Source organism: Peromyscus californicus, unplaced genomic scaffold (assembly GCF_007827085.1).
Source record: "Peromyscus californicus insignis strain IS unplaced genomic scaffold, ASM782708v3 Scaffold_4__1_contigs__length_199733344, whole genome shotgun sequence".
Classification (NCBI taxonomy): domain Eukaryota; kingdom Metazoa; phylum Chordata; class Mammalia; order Rodentia; family Cricetidae; genus Peromyscus; species Peromyscus californicus.
The window spans coordinates 158430102-158442322 of NW_026294562.1; the positions used below are offsets into that span (position 1 = coordinate 158430102).

A 12221-nucleotide genomic window follows, 5' to 3' on the forward strand; every position below is an offset into this window, starting at 1 on the left:
AGGCTCCAGCCTGCTCCACCTGGAGAAGTAGTTTCTGAGCTAGTAGACAAGAGCTGAGCTGCTCGATCTGTTCCTGTGAATTAATGGCTCACTGTACAAGAAGTAGCACACCCAAGCTTTAAGGGACACTGAGGTAGCTCACACCTGTAATCTCAGTACCTGGGAGGTGGAGACAGGAAGAACAGAAATTCATGGACAGCATGAGTCACATGAAACTCTCAAAACACACAAAGTTGAAGGGAAGAACATTGAGAAAGAAAGAGTGAAAATATTTTTATAAATAGTACGTTTGAGGTATATTGTACAAGTGAACTGAAAGAGCAGAGGTGACCGTAAAGTTTAGGTTTAACTTGAAGTCTAATAACTGAAAATTGGATTGCTAGAAACAAGGAAGAGGACAAGGGATTCTCGGAGGAGTGACAGCGTTTTGTGGACCTGAGTGACATGAATCCTCACGTTGACAGTCAATATCTGGCTGATACAAATGAACAGACTTCGGTTAAGCACATGGCTGTGACCTATCTGAATACAGAGGTCACAGAAGCCGATGTAGAAGTTGCCCCACCACAGGTCAGGTTTCAGAATGACCTCAGGCTTGTACCCCCCTGCTCTGGGGACCTAGGACTTGAGCATTCAGTCATTCCAGCCCTACAAACATGTCTACACTGTGCTCTCTGTGAACTATGTGGGTAGAAAGGTGTTCCTGGTTTGCAGTCTCAAGATGTACTTCCTCTACCCCATGTCCAGAGACTGCGGAAGTCTCTCCTCCACAAGGCTGTCAAGAACGAAGATCACATGAGCTGTAGGCAAAGGAGCAAGCTGCCACAAGTCCCTTCAGCTCAGCCAGAAGCTCGGCGTGGGGAGGAGGCCAGCATAGAGGATTCAATGCCTTTTAGAACATTGCATTTGCGGTTGCAGACTTCTGCTGAAACAGTTCAGGTTTTAGTGATAGAGGAAGAGATTACTATGTCAATAAAGGCATGAGTTTTTGATTTTGTTGTTTTTTAATGTTAAGGTTGGTGAGGTGGCATGTGTATGTAATCCCAGCTCCTGGGGAACTGTGGCCAGAGGGCGGGAGTTCGGGGCTGGAGAGCTGGCTCCACGGTAAGAGCACTTGTTGCTCTTGCAGAAGGTACAGTTTGGTTCCCAGCACCAACCACATGTGGCTCAGAATTGTCCATCCCATTCCAGCGAATCCCGTGCCCTCTTCAGACCTCCACAGGCACTGCATGGATGTGGTGCGCAGACGGGACATGCCGCCAGAACGTTCACACATGCAATGAAGAAAGAAAAAAAATGGAGAGTTTGGGGGCAGCCTGGCCTAGAGAGCAAGCCCTTGTCTCAAAAATCAGATGAGGAATAGTTTTGACAAATGAGGCAGATAGGCTGGCAGAGTTTTCAGACAATAAAGAGACAAAACCACATTCTTGTTGCAGTGTGCTGTAGTTATCCAGTCAGAGGGCTGGCTACTCAGTAGATCCTTTAATGGGTTTAGAGAACCAATGGTCTTAAAACAGGAATTGGATACTTGGGAAAGATTGACGCAGAACCTGAAGCAGGACTTGAGAGCAGAACACAGTAAGCCACGTGCTGGTGTCCTGGTGGTGAGTGTGGTAAGGGAGATGTGAGATGGGTTTTTCTTGGTTATCATTCATCTTTCTCTTCCCTTCTTCCCCCACCATTTTCTGTAGACTCTTCAAAGAAACAAGTTCCCAGGACCCAGCCACACTGCGTCTTACTCTTGGCCTCCGATTGCCCGTGGCTGTGATGTGGTAGTCATTTCTCACTGTGGAAATGACCCTTTGTTGTACCTGCCACCGCTGCTTACGATTTTGCAGATAGGGGGCTGCTACAAGTCACTACCAAGTAGAAATGGAGTAAGTTGGAGATCTTTTTGAAGTGGATTAAATGTTTATTTTCAAATGACATTTTTTTTTTGTAAAGCTGAGGTTATATTACTCTTTTTTGTTGTTTGTTTTGTTTTGTTTTTCGAGACAGGGTTTCTCTATGTAGTTTTGACACCTTTCCTGGAAATCACTCTGTAGCCTAGGCTGGCCTTGAACTCACAGAGATGCACCTGGTTCTGCCTCCCAAGTGCTGGGATTAAAGGCGTGGTCACCACTGCCCAGCGTATATGACTCAGTTTTTTCTCCAACTGCTAGTCTAGCAGCTGGACTATCAGCCAGGCTTGGTGACACAGGCTTATATTCCCACTGAGGCAGTAGGGTCACAGGTTTTTAGGCCAGCCTGGGCTATGTAGTGGTTTGAGTACAGCCTCAGACACACGTTAAGATCATGTTTGGATGTAACAAAACCTGGACTACTACAAAATAGCCTCTGCTTCCTGAGTGTCGGTGCCAGGTAGGTGATTCTTGCCATGATTCCCATCTGTGGCTTTTAGAGAGGAATATAGAGTTTGTAAACTGATCTTACCTTAATTCATATCATTGCCATACCAGCCGGATGAGATCGTCATGCTCTGTTGTTACTGTCTCACACGAGAGCATTTAGTGCATGGAAAGTTGTTGGGTTCTTAACTACTGAGCAGTGGTGAACGTGTGATTAGAAGTTCAGTTTCTGTTGTCTCGTTCCACATTCTTTTGTTCCATAGCACCCCTCACTATTTAATAGTCTTTCCCCATGGGTAAGAAAGACGAGGGAAATGGGACATAAGGACCAAATGGTGGTGGGTAGTGCCTTGCTGGGTTTGGGCTCTAGAGGACAGTCATTATAAAACTTCCATCCCAGAACATGGTACAAAGGATGCAGTCTAGAGGGTCCACCATGCACCATAAAGCAAGTGTGGCAAGGAAGCATGCTTAGGTTTAAAAGGATACTGGGATTTATTTTCCCCTAACCCTGGCATACAGTGATTTGTCTTTGGAGTTTGCACTAGTCATGTACTGACTTCACTGTGTGCATTTATACCCCTTAATTAGGTTGAACACCTGAGCCCAGCTAAAGATGGAAGTGCCATTTTGTGCTGAGACAGGCCTTCCTGGGGGAGAACGTGACATCCAGCCCTTACTCTGCTTTCTCCTTGCCTCCATGGGCAGCCTGCTCGCAGGCCTGTGGAGAAGTTGCACTTGTCTGGCCCTTCCTAGAGGAAGGAGGACACCAGTCTTGGCTCAGTGGGAAACATGGCAGGCAGGTCACCGTCTGGGGTGTCTGTGGGCTGATGGGAGCTGAGTTCAGAAGCAGTCTAAGGAGAGTCAGAGGTGACCACTCTTTTAAGGCATTCGTCCATCCTGGTGCTTAGGAGCAGGAAATTGAGTCCCACATCCGGGTTCTTATTTTCCTGCCAATGTATTAGCTGTACAGCCTTGAGGAGTGACTTCACCTATGTACCTCAGACTCTTACCCTGTGAAGTGAGGAAGACTTAGCCCTACTCTGTAAGAGTATGTTATGATGGGATAAATGACTTAGGGAATGCTTTGGTTTTAGCTTAAGAAGAACTAGCTCAGTGTTTCTAAACCCACTCTAATGAAATTATGTTTTCACTTTTCTCATCTGTGTGATGATAGCTAAGGACTGGTTCTATGCCAGGAGATGGTGTGGATGTTTTGCATGTGCTATCTTTGATTCCTAACAACTGTCCAAAATTACTTGAATCTGTTTGTCTTTGCAGCCTCTTGCCGTCATCGTGTGTCCTGGGTGGAAAAAGGCCCAGTTTATTTTTGAGTTGTTGGGAGACTGTAGCATGTCCTCCAGGCCTCTTCATCCTGTGTTGTTAACAATTGGACTTCACAAAGATGAAGCCAAAAATATGAAGCTTCCAAGAGGGTGTAAGCATCCTTTCCAAGCTGTTTGATTTTCTTTAAGGAAGACAGTGAGCTTGCCTCGGCAGCCTGGGACGTCATTGCTGGCCACTGGCTCTGACTTGACTTCCTTGTTACCAGTGGGTGTCAGCGGTGAAGGCTCAGTCTTGACTCATGTCTCAGAACACTGCGTGATTTCACCCAGTTGTCATATGCTACTGACCATTCACTGTCATACGCTGAGCATGGAGTTGAGGAAATCTGCCTTTCAGGCAAGCAGAGCCTGTGGCAGCTGGGGGTGTGGTCAGATACTGCAGCTAACACAGGGTGGACAGGGGCTTGCCTTGCTCACCCAGTAGAGAAATGTCTGCTGAGAAGGAAATGGAATCATGGTGAAGGCAGTGTTGGAGAAACTTGCAGAAAACCTAAAGATGTTCATTGTTTTTTCTAAATGTAGGTGATGTGATTGTCACAACTCCACACAGCCTTTTGAGACTTCTCACGTACCAAAGCTTGTTATTTCTTAGACTGTGCCACCTGGTTCTCGATGAGGTGCAGGTACTGTTCTTTGAAGCTAATGAGCAAGTGAGTATGCACACAGTGGGTGTCACTGCTATCCACTGAAATGTGTTTCTGAAGTGTGTCAGCTCTTCAGTGCCTCAAGCGTCAGTCAGAGAATATCCAGTTGGCAAATCAATTGGTTCATATCTATAATTTACAGGACAGTATTGTTTACCTGAAATTTCCTCCCTAATGGTAAATTTCCCTTTGAAGAACAGAAATTCCCAAGGAGATTTGTTAGATATTTCATTACTATTTCTCTAATTATAGAAGAAACTTTCTTAAAAGAAAATTAAGAAATAGAGGAGCACTTGAAAAGATGTCCACTATCCCTGGTCTTGTACTCAGAGGAAGTCAGTCTGTTTTGGAGTATTTCCTTCCTTTTAAATAGCTTTTTATTGATACATACAGTTAATAGTAAGAGCTAGTTCGTACTGATTTAGAACTTAAACTTTGCAGTTAGTAGTGCTATGCTATTCTGCAGCATGATTGTTACTGCTCATAAGCATAACAACTTATTTTAAACCTGTGCCTTGTACATGCTAGGGAAGTGCCCTACTACTGAGCCACATTCCCTTAAGAGACTGAGGTTTTGTGAATCATTTGTTAGAAGCAGTGTGACATGCTGACCAAGAGTGCTATTTGGGAATGTTGTTGGCCCCCAGGTAAAGTTCAGATGAACAGTAAATGTCTAGATTAACAGTTTTGTGCCATTGCTTTTCTGAAAGCAGTGGGCAGTTTGGGTTGCTGTGGTCAGCATGCTGTCACAGCGTGCATACTGCTTGCCTGCCATTCGGAGACCTGGGCCTGGGTTAGGTTGTGTTTTCTATGCCAATTGATAAACAGTGGGTTCCTATTGGCTTAGTTCATATTTCCTTTGCTAGTTAGGTTGAAAATTAATGCATATTGATCATTGTGTCTATTCTTCAATGTGTTGTTTGTTTTTAGTTGATGGGGTCATCTTTCTATAATTGAATTTTGAAATCTTTAGTATAAGTATGCTAATCCCTGTTACAAACATTGTATACACCAGGGTGCTGTTTGTAGCTTAATTCTGTCTCAGTGGAATTTTACAGTGTTTATTGACCAGACATTTTCTTCTTTTAAAAAACGCCTTTAATCCCAGCACTCGGGAGGCAGAGGCAGGCGGATCTCTGTGAGTTCGAGGCCAGCCTGGGCTACCAAGTGAGTTCCAGGAAAAGGCGCAAAGCTACACAGAGAAACCCTGTCTCGAAAAACCAAAAAAAATTTTTTCCTTTTTATCTTTCAAAAGGCTTTCCCCACACTAAAAACATCATATGGATAGTCCCTGAATTTTATGTTCTAGCTAATTCTTTACTCTATTTTGAAACAAAGATTGAATTTACTAATTTTTCAGATGTTTGCCATATTAGATAACTTTAAAAAAAATGTTGAAGTGGAAGAGCGGGAGTCCGCACCCCATCAAATTGTGGCAGTGGGTGTTCACTGGAACAGACACATAGACCATCTGGTCAGAGAGTTCATGAAGGATCCCTACATCGTGATCACCGCCCTGGAGGAGGCGGCCCTCTACGGCAATGTCCAGCAGGTGATGGGGAGGGGCTGGGGAGCTTGAGCAAGTAACTTGTATCCCTGCTGTCTGTTAGATGGTGTCTGTGGGTTCAGCCACAGGTGTGTAAGTGGGAGTTACAGTTATATTGGTTTCCTTTGCATTCTTTCCTGTTACAATGAAAATCTCTCTGGAAGAAGTTCCGCTGGAGAGCCTTGACACCTCCGAGAGCACCTGTTTCTGTGTTCGTCAGCAGGTGGTGCATCTGTGCCTGGAGTGTGAGAAAACATCTACTCTGCTCCAAGTTCTGGACTTTGTTCCAAGTCAGGCCCAGAAGACCTTGATCTTCACCTGCTCCGTAGCGGAGACAGAAACTGTGTGTAAGGTAAGCCTGTCCTCACGCCAGGATGGTCTCACGAGTGGTGGGAGCCGTAGCTGAGTCTGCTGGTCAGAAATCGACAGAAGCGGGTAAGGAGATGCAGTCTCACAGGCTCTGGAGGAGGGGCTGTGGTGGGAAGCACTGAAAACAGGGACCTGGCACGGAGGAGGAGCAGTGCCTTATGGCTGTGTCATGTGCAGTGTGAAAGGACTGACTGGTCAGTGAAAAAAACTCACACCTGAGCCTGGGTGATGGTGGCACACGCCTTTAGTTCCAGCACTTAGGAGGCAGAGGCAGGTGGATCTCTGAGTTCAGGGTCAGCCTGGTCTGTAGAGTGAGTTCCAGGACAGCCAGGGCTACACAGAGAGACCCTGTCTTGAAAAACTACCTAAAAAAAAAAAAAAAAATCCAAAAAAACCCACATCTGTACTCTTAAGAAACCAAGAAGATAATAATGAGGTAATATCACGTAGAGTCGACATTGTAGACAGAAGAGCCAAGCAAATCGTCTTAAAATTTATTCTATTTAATCTAATTTTATAAACATTTCATGCAACAATGTAGAAACAAAGCCAAATACAAGATTAAAAACTCAGTACCAGGGCTGGAGAGATGGCTTAGCGGTTAAGAGCACTGACTGTTTTTCCAGAGGTTCTGAGTTCAATTCCCAGCAACCACATGGTGGCTCACAGCCATCTGTAATGAGATCTGATTTCCCCTTTAAGTATGCAGGTGTACATGCAGAGCACCCATACATAAAAAATACATAAGTAAAATTTAAAAAAACAACAAAAAAGAAAACTCAGTACCATGCCTTCCTTTCTATCATAAGCTACAGCATACAGCTTAAAAGGCCTTATTGACAGTAGCGCACATAATTGATGTGGACACATACATGTACATGTTATTTAAAAGAAAGGGAAATAGTGTTTAACTTAAAATAGATCTTTAAATGAAGACTACAGAACCTTGGGGGTGTTTCAGTTGATGGCCTCATTCTCAAGACTTACTGCTTTGTGCTCTTGCTGGTGACTGACAGTTGACCTGGGCAGTTAGCAGTAGAGCTGAGCTTGCGTGGTCCTGACGGTGAACTGACGGCTTTGATCTCCTCTTCAGGTAGTAGAAAGCAACTCAATATTTTGCTTGAAAATGCATAAAGAAATGGCTTTTAACTTAAAAAGTACTTTAGAGCAATGGAAGAAGAAGTTAAGTTCTGGCTCTCACATTGTATTAAGTAAGTATTTTGATTTCTGTTTGTATTTAGACAAGGCTGAGCTAATAGGGATCATTTCTTCATTTATATATCTCACGTTCAGATTTCGTATTTTTTGTTGTTTTTTTTTTTTTTTTCAAGACAGGGTTTCCCTGTGTAGCTTTGCGCCTTTCCTGGAACTCGCTTGGTAGCCCAGGCTGGCCTTGAACTCACAGAGATCGGCCTGGCTCTGCCTCCCGAGTGCTGGGATTAAAGGTGTGCGCCACCACCGCCCGGCCCCAGATTTCGTATTTTTAAGGTTTCAGAATTCATTAGTAAACTTCATTTTAGATGAAAATTAGCCTCCTCCTTCAAGATGCATCTAGGCTCTCAGCTTAGCAGGCAGGGTTCTTTCTGGAGATCCAGTTTGGGTTTCATCTCTGTAGAAAGTCTTATGTTGATCTGTGCGTCTGTCTGTCTGTCTATTCCTTCATTCATGCATACATCTGTAATGATACTAAGGTTAATAACTGAAAAATAAAGCTCAAAATGTACAGAGCAAGTGAAAAGTCTGTGGGCAGCCTGATTTATGATAGAGGAAGACATTTTTCAAGCTAAGAGGTCACTGCCCTCTGAAATTTCATCAGTAGGTTGTAGCATTTGGGGCAAAAAGAGAAAGATGTTACTTTGCATATGAGAAGTATGATGCAGGGCTATGGGTGTGACTTAGTGTGTGCCTTCCCTAGTGTGCATGAGGCCTGAGTTCAGTCCTCTGCACCTCAGAGACATAACATGTAGCAGAGAAACATGGGTGCAAGGCCTGCTTGAGAGTTCATGCAGAAACTCCCATTCATGGGACCTTGTGGACATTCTTTTCTCCAGCCTTAACAGACGACTGCATACCACTCCTGGCCATCACCGATGCCACATGTGTGGTTCACTTCAGCTTTCCTTCCTCGCCGAAAGTGTTTGGTGGTCGCCTGTATTGCATGTCTGATCATTTTCAGAGTTTAGCTGAACAGGTTTGATCAATTTTTATTATATTTCTTGTTCCACTGTGTGTGTGTCTGTGTATTGGCAAATTCAGAGCCTACAAAGCTTTATTGAGTGAAATCAGATTGGTATGGATGGTCTGCCTCTTTTATTCACCTCCAATTTTAAGGGTTCTCCAGCAGAGCAGGGAGATAAAAGAACCAAATCCGTCTTGCTGCTGACGGAGAGAACTGCAAGCCACGCAGTTGGTGTCCTGCGATACTTGGAGCGAGCAGATGCCAAAATTCCATCAGAGCTGTATGAGTTTACCGCTGGGGTCTTGGAAGCCAAAGAAGATAAGAAGGCCAGAAGACCACTTTGTCCGTATCTTAAGGCCTTTGGATTTTGCAAGTAAGCCGATACTTTTTAAAATTGAATAGTAACGTGCATTAAAATTCATAGGTAATAAATTTGCCCCTTGATGAAAATATCACACACCTATGTCCCTGTGTTAACCCGCTCAATGCAAAAGGAGCACCAAGAGGTTCCCACATGGACTTCCAGAAACGACTACCTTCTCATAGCTGTTAACACTGCAAGCTCTGCTTCTTTAAAGGACACATATTAATTGCACATATTAGTGGGATTCGGTGTGATGTTCCCATCCCTTTCCCAGTTTCTAGCAGTCACAGTTCTACTTTCTGGTCCACTTGAGTTTTAAGTTTCCACCTGTAAGAGGACATGCAGTGCTTGTTTTTCTGTGCCTAAATTGTTTGCTTATTTCTTCCATTTCTATCCATTTGCTGCAAATAATAGGACTTCATTTTTCTTCATAACTAAATATTACTGTGCTCTCTTTGTGTGCGCTGTTTTCTTTTTCCATTAATTTATTGATAAGCATTGTGTCGGTTTGCTTTTTTGCTGGTATTAAAAACACTCTGATCAGCCGGGCGGTGGTGGCGCACGCCTTTAATCCCAGCACTCGGGAGGCAGAGGCAGGCGGATCTCTGTGAGTTCGAGGCCAGCCTGGGCTACCAAGTGAGTTCCAGGAGAGGCGCAAAGCTACACAGAGAAACCCTGTCTCAAAAAACCAAAAAAAAAAAAAACACACTCTGATCAAGGGCAACTTAAGTGGGGGGCTGATTTCAGTACTTTATTTTGTGGCTTTCTAGTCTGTTCTGTAACTATATTGCCGTGTGGATATCCACTTTTAGTTAATGGGCCTGTGGCAGTTTGTGGTTGGGGCTGTTACATATGGCACTGCTCTGAATGTTTCCATGCATGTCATTCTAGGGAATTTGTGTGCACTCCTTCAGTGATAATAGTTAAGGAGAGACTTCTGTCTTAGAGGTCAATTGGCCTTTGCTGCAGATTATGGTGATGTGTCTGGAGGGGCTGGAGAGATGATTCAGCAGTAAAAAGCACTGGCCACTCTTCCAGAGGACCTGGCTTAGATTCTCAGCACCTCCATGACTGCTCACAACCATCTGTGACTCCAGTTTTAGGGGACCCGACGCCTTCTTCTGGCCTTTCCAGGCACTGGACATGCATGTGATGCACAGACACACATACAGGCAAAAAACAACCAACCATACACAAAATGAAAACACAACATTTAAAAAAGAAAAACGTCTCTAGGAAGAGTAAAGAACTCCCTTTAAGTTCCTCCAATATTGATTAACTAGTGGAGCTGTCCCTACATGTGTGTTGTTGGGACCCTCCACAGTCAGGAGCTACTTAGCGGTTAAGTGTTCAGAGTGAGACTTCTGATTGTAGCTACAGCTCAGCTTCCTGGAGAAGCTCTAACACTTCATGTTAACTTACCTTGTTTTAAAATCGAGTCTTTTTTTTTTTTTTTTAAGAGACAAAAGAATCTGCCCTGACCGGCACCACATTAATCCAGAAATGGATATCCCAAGGAAATTATCCAATGAAGCTCTGCCAATGTTTGGACACATTAGGGTAAGTTCTGCTAGCATCCTTTGCTGAACAGTCATTTTCATGAAGATTTTTGTTTGTCTTAGTTTCTTACTAGTTTTTTAGGGGAATTTTGTACACTATGTTTTGATTATATTTATCTCCTTCCAGACCCACCTCCTTACTCACCCAACTTTGTGTCCTCTTAAAAAAAAAACAAAAAACTAGGGAGCCCAGTTTGTGTTGCCTACATTCTCTTGATGTGTGGCCCTCCCCTGGAGCGCGGTGGTCTGCCAGGGGCCGCACTCTTAGAGAAAACAGAGGCTGTTTGCAAGTTAACCACTGTCTGTTGTGCTGGCTTGCTGTCACAAAGCTCTACAGTTGGTGACCTGCAACAACAGCTGTGTTCTCACAGTTTTATATCCGGGTATGGTAAGACTGCATCCCAGCCAGTGCAGGACAGACAACCTGTCCTTGTCTGCCTTCTCTTCAGTCTCTCCTGCCTCCTCCTGACCCCTGCCGCCTCCTCCTGACCCCTCCTGCCTCCTCCTGACTTCTGCCACCTCCTCCTGACCCCTCCTGCCTCCTCCTGACCCCTGCTGCCTCCTCCTGACCTCTGCTGCCTCCTCCTGACCTCTGCTGCCTCCTCCTGACCCCTCCTGCCTCCTCCTGACCCCTGCTGCCTCCTCCTGACCCCTTCTGCCTCCTCCTGACCCCTGCTGCCTCCTCCTGACCCCTTCTGCCTCCTCCTGACCCCTGCTGCCTCCTCCTGACCCCTGCTGCCTCCTCCTGACCCCTCCCGCCTCCTCCTGACCCCTGCCGCCTCCTCCTGACCCCTCCTGCCTCCTCCTGACCTCTGCCACCTCCTCCTGACCTCTGCCACCTCCTCCTGACCTCTGCCACCTCCTCCTGACCCCTCCTGCCTCCTCCTGACCCCTGCTGCCTCCTCCTGACCTCTGCCGCCTCCTCCTGACCCCTGCTGCCCCCTCCTAACCTCTGCTGCCCTCTAGGGCATAAACAGGAGGGAGGAGAGGCAAGAAAATATGGGTGAGGGGTTGGGATTTGTGTGGGTTAATATGTTCAACATACACCTGTACAAAAGCTTTAAAATACACATGAAGTTTGTTAAATAGATATATAAAGAGTTCAGTTAAAAAGTGAACAAAGGAGTATGTAAGTTTGTTTATTGTGTGTATGCATGTGAGTGCACTGGTACAAGGGCAGAGATCAAAGGTCATTCTGCCTCTTTCTGGGATCTGAGCACCAAGGATCCATCTCAAGATGTCAGGGCTATATGCAAGTACCTCCACTACTGAGCCATCTTTCTGACCCTAAAATGAAGTTTTTGAATGATGGGATTTTCTCTAAATTATCCTTGGTTAAGTTTAAAATGCGAGTGAGGTTATTGATGCATATGGTGTTTATTCTGCTTTGGGTCAGTATTTGGCCTGCATCCTGGATTCTCATTCTGTGCTTTTGTGCAAACCTTGGGTTCTTAGTATGTTTGCTGATTTCTGCAAACATCACTTGTGGAGGTTTTATTTCAGCTGTGTTCTACATATGACTGCTGTATTTATTTCAGATAATACCTTTTTACATTTCAAATGCAACCAATTACTTTGGTCGTATAATTGATAAACACTTGGATCTTTATGCAACTCTCAATGCTGAAATGAATGAATATTTTAAGGATCCCAGTAATAAAACAGCTGCAGAAAAGGTGGAGAGTTTTGGGTTGTACGGACTAGAAGAAAAAACAATTTTCCAGAGGTAAATTATCAGTAATCTCCTCTCTACAGTTGTGAGACATGAATAATTTAGTCATTATTGAATACTTATTCTCACTACTGTCTATTGTATGAGTGTGTGTACCCTGAGCCTGGCCACCTCCCAGAAAGGTGGTGCTTGCA

At 44.7% G+C, this 12221-nt stretch overlaps 1 protein-coding gene across 1 annotated transcript in view; it reads left to right on the forward strand.

Annotated features, from left to right (window-relative positions):
• Positions 1 to 12221, forward strand: part of Tdrd12 (tudor domain containing 12) — an 84191-nt gene that overhangs the window by 55214 nt on the left and 16756 nt on the right. The window contains exons 14-23 of the mRNA XM_052760253.1: positions 1692 to 1877; positions 3630 to 3786; positions 4217 to 4344; positions 5699 to 5890; positions 6108 to 6236; positions 7347 to 7464; positions 8305 to 8444; positions 8585 to 8805; positions 10257 to 10356; positions 11894 to 12081. Coding sequence (XP_052616213.1) covers positions 1692 to 1877; positions 3630 to 3786; positions 4217 to 4344; positions 5699 to 5890; positions 6108 to 6236; positions 7347 to 7464; positions 8305 to 8444; positions 8585 to 8805; positions 10257 to 10356; positions 11894 to 12081 — 1559 coding nt within the window. The remainder of the gene's footprint in view (positions 1 to 1691; positions 1878 to 3629; positions 3787 to 4216; positions 4345 to 5698; positions 5891 to 6107; positions 6237 to 7346; positions 7465 to 8304; positions 8445 to 8584; positions 8806 to 10256; positions 10357 to 11893; positions 12082 to 12221) is intronic.